Source organism: Coregonus clupeaformis, chromosome 8 (assembly GCF_020615455.1).
Source record: "Coregonus clupeaformis isolate EN_2021a chromosome 8, ASM2061545v1, whole genome shotgun sequence".
NCBI lineage: Eukaryota > Metazoa > Chordata > Actinopteri > Salmoniformes > Salmonidae > Coregonus > Coregonus clupeaformis.
In genome coordinates, this window is record NC_059199.1 from 49131196 (window position 1) to 49140311 (window position 9116).

Genomic DNA, 9116 nt, shown 5'->3' on the forward strand with positions numbered 1-9116 from the left:
AGGCGTACAGAGGCCCATTATCAGCAACCATCAGTCCTGTGTTCCAATGGCACGTTGTGTTTGCTAATCCAAGTTTATAATTTTAAAAGGCTAATTGATCATTAGAAAACCCTTTTGCAATTATGTTAGCACAGCTGAAAACTGTTGTGCTGATTAAAGAAGCAATAACACTGGCCTTCTTGAGACTAGTTGAGTATCTGGAGCATCAGCAATTGTGGGTTTGATTACATGCTCAAAATGGCCAGAAACAAAGAACTTTCTTCTGAAACTTCGTCAGTCTATTCTTGTTCTGAGAAATGAAGGCTATTTCATGCGAGAAATTGCCAAGAAATGCTGTGTACTACTCCCTTCACAGAACAGCGCAAAATGTCTCTAACCAGAATAGAAAGAGGAGTGGGAGGCCCCGGTGCACAACTGAGCAAGAGGACAAATACATTAGAGTGTCTTGTTTGAGAAACAGACGACTCACAGGTCCTCAACTAGCAGCTTCATTAAATAGTACCCGCAAAACACCAGTCTCAACGTCAACAGTGAAGAGGCGACTCAGGGATACTGACCTTCTAGGCAGAGTTGCAAAGAGAAAGCCATATCTCAGACTGGCCAATAAAAAGAAAATATTAAGATGGGCAGTATGAGATATGGCTTTTTCTTTGCAACTCTGCCTAGAAGGTCAGCATCTTCACTAGAAGATTCGCCTCTTCACTGTTGACGTTGAGATAGCCATTAACAACATTAACAATGTCTACACTGTATTTCTGATCAATTTGATGTTATTTTAATGGGCAAAAAAATTGCTTTTCTTTCGAAAACAAGGGCATTTCTAAGTGACCCCAAACTTTTGAATGGTAGTGTATATAAAAAGTATAATTACAAAACAAATAAAAAAAGAAAAATATCTATTACATTTACATTTTAGTCATTTAGCAGACGCTCTTATCCAGAGCGACATACAGTTAGTGAGTGCATAATTTTTTTTTCATACTGGCCCCCCGTGGGAATCGAACCAACAACCCTGGCGTTGCAAGCGCCATGCTCTACCAACTGAGCTACACGAAAACGTTGGGGGCCAAATAAAACCAGTCAGGGAACCCTGGACCATGGTCTCATGAGTCTTCTCAAAATTCCCCCTGTGGATAGGCCAAGTACCACCAGAGGTCCTAGTACCCCTGGTTGGGAACCACTGGACTAGGCTGTTATGCGTTAGACGATTTACTTTCATTTTCATTTTGCAACTTCCTAAACAATGGTGAGTAGCCTTTTTACTCCATATTATGAGAAGAAATTAAGGTACATGACAAAACATGAACATTTGAACACACATTATCTTTTATTCATCTATCGATTTTGCCAAAACATATAAAGATAAATTTGAGCGTTGTGACGCGCACGCACGCGCGCACAGACACTCCTATGCAAAGATTCGGCCTAGTCTACCGTCTTTGTCCTATACTCTCAAAAACGTAGTTTTTTCGGTAAGTACATTTGGCGAATTTCAAATAAGTATTAACCTTCTAATGCCTTTTCATAATAGCAGTAGTAGTTATTGTGGTTTTAGTCTATTAAATGGTTATGACGTCATCTTTCCCATGACAGGAGACCGCACTACGAGAGAGGTGAGCCTCAACATATTAACCATGAACTCTTCTTTTGTTATTTCAATAAATGAAAGTATTGCACACTTATTCATTGAGAAAATTAATATTGTGTCATGACTCTGACAAAAATATTTTAGGGCAGAGGAGTTTTTGAAGACTGAAGACAGTTTTAGGACTAATGCCTTCAAGATCATCAGTGTAATGGTTGAACTATCAAATTATGAAGACGCACCAAAGGAATATGTGGATGAGGTATGCATGTACCCCTTTGAAGGCGTCATTGTCTAAAGTTGGATAGTTTCTCTTCTTGTCCTGTGTAAAAAGCAACTTATTAGAGCCCCTTTCTTAAGAGAGCCCCTTTTTTGGCAGTTTAATTGTGCCATCAAACCCATTGTTCTTCCAGAGGAGCCAATATGGATGGATAGATAGATAAAGCTGTCCAGAAATTAGGGTTACATTTCTAAAGAGAACATCTTTTTTATTTGTGCTTCTCATATCAAACCTGTGTCTATAAGATGCTCCAAAGCATCTTCTTCTTAGGCAGGATTAATACCCCCCAATACACCCCAAATGATATCCTTGGTGAAGACTATGTGCGTAAGATGGAGGAGGAGTTCAAAGGACCGTTTAAGAGTTACGAAAGGAAACTGCCAAAACGGACTCCATTCTCCTGTGTGCTGGATATGGTGAGTGTTGTGTTGCTGATGGTCTTGACTAACCCACTGGGCACAGACATCAGTTCAACGTCTAGTTTGATTTACATTTTGTTGAGTTGTCAACTAACCATGAATTCAATGTGAAATCAAGAACAAATGTCCAGTGGCGCGTATTCATGGACGCGAAGGGAAGCCCGGCTTCCACATTTTTTTTAGCAGTTGGTAGAGCATGGCGCTTACAACGCCAGCGTTGTGGGTTAGATTCCCACGGGGGACCAGTACGAAATAATTTATGCATTCACTACTGTAAATCTCTCTGGATAAGAGAGTCTGCTAAATGACAAAAATGTAAATGTCTCTCTGTGTTTCAAAATGTTCCTTCAATTCGCAAGAGGCTGAATGTATCTCACAGGAGAAAGCATCCAAGCGAGCGAAACAGCACCCCTCTGTCTCTCTATGTGTAGGCCATCTACAGTGGTGAAAAAAAGTATTTAGTCAGCCACCAATTGTGCAAGTTCTCCCACTTAAAAAGATGAGAGAGGCCTGTAATTTTCATCATAGGTACATGTCAACTATGACAGACAAAATGAGGGGAAAAAATCCAGAAAATCACATTGTAGGATTTTTAATGAATTTATTTGCAAATTATGGTGGAAAATAAGTATTTGGTCAATAACAAAAGTTTCTCAATACTTTGTTATATACCCTTTGTTGGCAATGACACAGGTCAAACGTTTTCTGTAAGTCTTCACAAGGTTTTCACACACTGTTGCTGGTATTTTGGCCCATTCCTCCATGCAGATCTCCTCTAGAACAGTGATGTTTTGGGGCTGTCGCTGGGCAACACGGACTTTCAACTCCCTCCAAAGATTTTCTATGGGGTTGAGATCTGGAGACTGGCTAGGCCACTCCAGGACCTTGAAATGCTTCTTACGATGCCACTCCTTCGTTGCCCGGGCGGTGTGTTTGGGATCATTGTCATGCTGAAAGACCCAGCCACGTTGCTGATGGAAGGAGGTTTTCACTCAAAATCTCACGATACATGGCCCCATTCATTCTTTCCTGTACACGGATCAGTCGTCCTGGTCCCTTTGCAGAAAAACAGCCCCAAAGCATGATGTTTCCACCCCCATGCTTCACAGTAGGTATGGTGATCTTTGGATGCAACTCAGCATTCTTTGTCCTCCAAACACGACAAGTTGAGTTTTTACCAAAAAGTTATATTTTGGTTTCATCTGACCATATGACATTCTCCCAATCCTCTTCTGGATCATCCAAATGCACTCTAGCAAACTTCAGAGGGGGTGAGATCTTGCGTGGAACCCCAGATCGAGGGAGATTATCAGTGGTCTTGTATGTCTTCCATTTCCTAATAATTGCTCCCACAGTTGATTTCTTCAAACCAAGCTGCTTACCTATTGCAGATTCAGTCTTCCCAGCCTGGTGCAGGTCTACAATTTTGTTTCTGGTGTCCTTTGACAGCTCTTTGGTCTTGGCCATAGTGGAGTTTGGAGTGTGACTGTTTGAGGTTGTGGACAGGTGTCTTTTATACTGATAACAAGTTCAAACAGGTGCCATTAATACAGGTAACGAGTGGAGGACAGAGGAGCCTCTTAAAGAAGAAGTTACAGGTCTGTGAGAGCCAGAAATCTTGCTTGTTTGTAGGTGACCAAATACTTATTTTCCACCATAATTTGCAAATAAATTCATTAAAAATCCTACAATGTGATTGTCTGGATTTTATTTTCTCAATTTGTCTGTCATAGTTGACGTGTACCTATGATGAAAATTACAGGCCTCTCTCATCTTTTTAAGTGGGAGAACTTGCACAATTGGTGGCTTACTAAATACTTTTTTTCCCCACTGTATCTGATACTGTCGGAGTGTTGCTTTAGCAGTCTGCTGTCTTTGTTGCCTAGCTCATTAATGCCCTCCTTGCCTGGTCCGGGAGTTTTGGTGGGCGGCCCTCTCTTGGCAGGTTTGTTGTGGTGCCATATTCTTTCAATTTTTTTATAATGGATTTAATGGTGCTCCGTGGGATGTTCAAAGTTTAGGATATTTTTTATAACCCAACCCTGATGTGTACTTCTCCACAATGTTGTCCCTGTTTGGAGAGCTCCTTGGTCTTCATGGTGCCGATTGCTTGGTGGTTCCCCTTGCTTAGTGGTGTTGCAGACTCTGGGGCCTTTCAGAACAGGTGTATATATAGTGGGATCATGTGACAGATCATGTAACACTTAGATTGCACACAGGTAGACTTTATTTAACTAATTATGTGACTTCTGAAGGTAATTGGTTGCACCAGCTCTTATTTAGGGGCTTCATTGCAAAGGGGGTGAATACATATGCACACACCACTTTTATTTTTAGGAATTATTTTAAACAAGTTATTTTTTTCATTTCACTTCACCAATTTTGACTATTTTGTGTATGTCCATTAAATGAAATCCAAATAAAAATCAATTTAAATTACAGGTTGTAATGCAACAAAATAGGAAAAATGCCAAGGGGGATGAATACTTTTGCAAGGCACTGTACATCATTAACAGAAACAACTTGAATTGTTGCATCTCGTTGTGTTGTTGTCCTCCGGTGGCTAGTTAGCTAGCTAAAATTGCCCCTTTCCTAAATTAGCCATGGATGGAGATAGGGATTTGGACTTGTGGTTTTACTTAATTTTCCGTACTGGCCAATGATTATAACGTAGATTCTGATCCAACCATTAATTTATACATTGTTGTGCCTCTGGCCTGAGGGGATGAAAGTTCAATATGCAAATGTCACCATGTCATTGAAATGAGGTTAAGAGTTGGGTGAAAAGTAACATTGATTACTTTTTGCTAAGATATTGATCTGCTCCTATCTGTATATATTTTTGTAAATCATTTTATGAATAGTTCACTAAAGTTTCTCTGCGATATACAGGCCACCATTTTTTGTCTATTTGGATTCTACCTGCTGTATATGGGCCTTTTTCTCACTGACCTTATCTTGTTTGACGTCTGTTGTCATCTACTCCCAGGTGGTCTCCTTGTTTGGACCAGACGAAATACAGCAGAAGCTGTCGGAAATCGCCACTGACATGTTAGGGGTACACAAGTTCACTTCCTCAACCATCTGCATCTCTGAAAGTGAAGAGTGCTACTATGGAGCATCCATGTCTTGCAAGGGGAGGAAACAGGGACAGATTATGATCGCTGTGTCCTGTCTGTGTACCTGGCACTATGGTGTATCCAATGCCGTGATGACATACAAGCCAGATAAGAAAAAGAGAAATAACTTTGATGGCACCATGCAACTACCACAGTATGTCAAATGCCGGGCTTTCAATGTGATTAGTAGGGAGGTGATGTCTCCTTGCGACTCCTGTGTTGATCTTTTTGGTCTGAAGACATCTGCGCAATCAAATAAGAAAACTCAGAGGTGGATCTATGGTCACTGCGCAGAGGCAGAGAGCTTGAGCAAACTGCTCTATAAAGAGATTGAGATAGAAGTGGCACCAGTTGAGCACAAAATGCGAGAGCAAGTGATGAAGGAGGTAAAAACTCACCTGGAAGCGAACCTCCGATTGTCAAAGTTTGATTGGGATTCTTCCTATTACACTCCACAGTAGATTGTCAGAGATGACGGGTAAACGCATGTGCGCGCGCACACACGCACACACACACACGCACGCACGCACACAATTTACAGATATACAGATGCACATTCTTACTGTAACACCCTAGCAACATGTGATTTGCGGCCGACAGTTACCGTTGAAACTTTGCCAAAGCAGTGAATGTTTTAGGATAAGAACACAGCTTTAGCCATTTCAAAATGCGTAGAATTGCAGAAAATGTTGCATTAAAACTGAAACATTTTATTTAAGCTCCATTGCAAAATGTGTAGAATTGCAGGAAATTAGCTTTAAAACTAAATGTTCTCTACACCAACCCATGTGGTGGGTCGTGACTCAAAAAACACCACAATTTATGGGTCACTGTTACGGATACAGGTATCCTGTGTTTTTGTGTGTTTCTACTCTTTCTGCCCTAATCACAGGTGTCCTGTATGTTCCTGATTGGTGGTCGTTGAGGTGTCTGCTGATTGGACCAATCAGTGAACATTCCTGTGAATTGCACCACCTGTTACTCGTTTGTTCAATCACACATCCCATTTTATAAAAACCAGACTTGTGTTTGTTGCAAGAGAGAGAGACTTTTTGCCATATGTGAGTATGGACACGGTGGTGTCCTGTGTGTTGTGTACGCACTAAGTTGTTGGTTACCCTATTGGTAACATTATTAGAATATATTTCTTTACCTGAGTGTGGATACTGTTGTATCCTGTGTACTTATTTAATTGCTGAGTACCCTGTTTAGTAGCTTTGTGTGTTTTTTGGGAAAAGGGGGGTTTAAGCTAGTTGCCCTTGGGCGTACATTACCCGTAGGAAGAAATCTGTCTATAAACACCAGTTAGACCTGAGCGGACCACCCACTGTATTTTTGTATGACTAGCAGTAGCCTAGCGGTTCTTCAGGCAGGCTAGATCAGTTTAGGGGGTTTTACACTATTGTTTCATTTCTTGGGTCCTGCTCAGCCCTTTTTCCCAAACCTTTACCGTGTGTTTAGTAATAAACCATTTATGTTTGACGGTAGTTCACGGTTGTTGTGTCATTTTTGTTCTCACTGTTCCAGGTCACACTTATAATTTGCATAATTTATGTTACGGGTCTCATGTCCATCCACCCTAGACGTTTAGAGCCACGGGGTTCGTAACATAAAGTGGGGGCTCGTCCGGGATCTATCCCATGCTACTCGTGCAAATTAGTAAGTGTCTGGTTCAGTGTTGAGCTTGGCAGCTGTACTACCTGTTTTTGTGTGTGTTCAGTAGTCGACGGCTCGTGTTGCTAGTAGGATGGCTACTTTTGATTTGGAAGCATTTTTGGAAAACCCTACGTGGGAGATTTTTGAGAATTGTCGTAGAGTGGATCTACAGGCTTTGGCTGACCACTTTTCTGTACCCATACCGAGGGGTATAGTGAAAGCAGAAGTTAGGGAAGTAGTGCTAGCGATATTGTTAAACGAGCGAGTGCTTGAGTTACCGCCGCCTGAGTCTGCTGCTCCTGTAGGGGATGTGGTTGATGTTTCTGTAAGCCCATCAGTGTCTGAGGACGAGACTAAGGCTCCAGCCACATTGCCCCGTTATGACCCCCTCTCCCCACTGACTGACAGTGATGCCAGGATGGATGTCCGCTCGACACGGCTCCAAATAGAGGCGGAAGAGCGGGCACAAATCAGGCAAGACAAGCTGGAGATGCGTAAAATGGAGCTAGAGGCAGAACAGGAGACGCGTAAGATAGAACAGGAGACGCGTAAGATGGAACTGGAGACGCGTAGGCTTGATCAAGAACTGGAGACGCGTAGGCTTGATCAAGAACTGGCGATGCGTAAAATGGAACTAGAGGCAGAAACAGCGAGGTTAGTCTCTGCTAATACTATGCCTGCTAGTGAGCCATCCTCACCAGCTGTGTCATCTGCTACGTTTGATATTAGTAGGCAGATCACCTTGGTACCTGTGTTCAGGGAGTCAGAGGTTGATTCCTATTTCAGTGTTTTTGAACGTATAGCGGTAGCATTGAAATGGCCCGACGAGGTATGGTGCCTATTACTTCAGTGTAAGCTAACAGGTAAAGCCCAAGAGGTTCTGGCAGCGCTACCTCTTGAAGACAGTTTGAATTATGAGGTGGTCAAAGCTACTGTTCTTCGTGCCTATGAGCTTGTTCCTGAGGCATATCGACAGAGATTTAGGTCTCATAAAAAGTCTCCTACTCAGACTTATGTGGAGTTTGCTAGAGACAAAGGAAATCTGTTTGACAAATGGCACAGTGCTAGTAAGGTAACTGATTTTAACTCTCTACGGGAGTTAATCTTGTTAGAAGAGTTTAAAAATTGTTTACCGGAACGCATTGTAGTTTATCTGAACGAACAGAAAGTATCCTCACTGTCGGAAGCGTCTGTATTGGCAGACGAAGTTTGTGTTGACGCATAAGAGCGTGTTTTCGGCTCGTACGGAGAGCAGGGCTGCGGAGTTGCTAACTTCTAGTCCTAGTCGACCAGCAGTACATCCAGCACGCCCAAAAGATGTGCGTCACTGTTTCTATTGTCATAAGGTGGGACATATAGTTAATGATTGCTTTCTGCTAAAACGCAAACCGGGGATGCCTCAGCACGCCAGGCCGCCAACGGGTGTTGGGCTGATTTGCACGGTTGTAAGGCCGGAATCAAGACAGAAGCCTCATAGTGAATGTGGTTTGAAAGTCCCTGTCCCAGATCACAGTTATGAACCGTTCATTTTTGAGGGGTTTGTTTCTATATCAGATAATGAAGCGTCTCAGCGTCCAGTTAGAATCCTCAGAGATACTGGTGCGGCGCAGTCGTTCATACTAGCTGATGTGTTGCCCTTGTCTAATAATACATATTGTGGTTCCAGTGTGTTAGTACAAGGAATTGAAATGGGATTCGTCCCAGTGCCATTGCACTTTGTGAACGTACACTCTGAGTTAGTCAGTGGATTGTTCAGAGTTGGCGTACGTCCAATGTTGCCAGTAAAAGGTGTGACATTTATAATGGGCAACGATATTGCCGGAGGAAAGGTAATACCCATATTGGAGGTATTGGATAAAAGTGACCAGTCTCTCTCTGAGGAGCTGGCACAGGGTTATCCAAATGTGTTCCCCGCTTGTGCTGTCACACGTGCTCAAGCACGACAAGTGGGTGAAGTGATAGATTTGTCAGACACGATTCTATTCAGAGAGTGTGACCCAGAGGATTGTTCGGGTGCTACCTCTGGTAAGCTGGTGCAGTCTGACCAACAGCCCAGA

General features: G+C 42.5%; 1 protein-coding gene across 2 annotated transcripts; it reads left to right on the plus strand.

Moving 5' to 3' along the window:
• The first annotated feature begins 1165 nt into the window (after positions 1-1165).
• Positions 1166-6263, plus strand: LOC121571878. Of its 2 annotated transcripts, none has more exons than XM_041883648.2 (5): positions 1166-1246; positions 1594-1613; positions 1733-1847; positions 2111-2281; positions 5274-6263. In XM_041883648.2, exons 1-5 carry the CDS (start codon positions 1244-1246, stop codon positions 5862-5864), a joined length of 900 nt encoding a protein of 299 aa, XP_041739582.2. In that variant the 5' UTR covers positions 1166-1243; the 3' UTR covers positions 5865-6263. The 2 variants fall into 2 exon arrangements, with proteins under 2 accessions (XP_041739582.2, XP_041739583.2); XM_041883649.2 differs by lacking the exon at positions 1166-1246 and adding an exon at positions 1294-1472.
• The last annotated feature ends 2853 nt before the right edge of the window (positions 6264-9116 follow it).

What these genes read in the sequence shown, in the direction of transcription:
- LOC121571878 (XM_041883648.2), top strand. An exon ending in CAAAGGAATATGTGGATGAG is followed by an intron (nt 1,848 to 2,110) that starts GTATGCATGTAC and finishes TGTGTCTATAAG; the next exon opens with ATGCTCCAAAGCATCTTCTT. An exon ending in TCTCCTGTGTGCTGGATATG is followed by an intron (nt 2,282 to 5,273) that starts GTGAGTGTTGTG and finishes ATCTACTCCCAG; the next exon opens with GTGGTCTCCTTGTTTGGACC.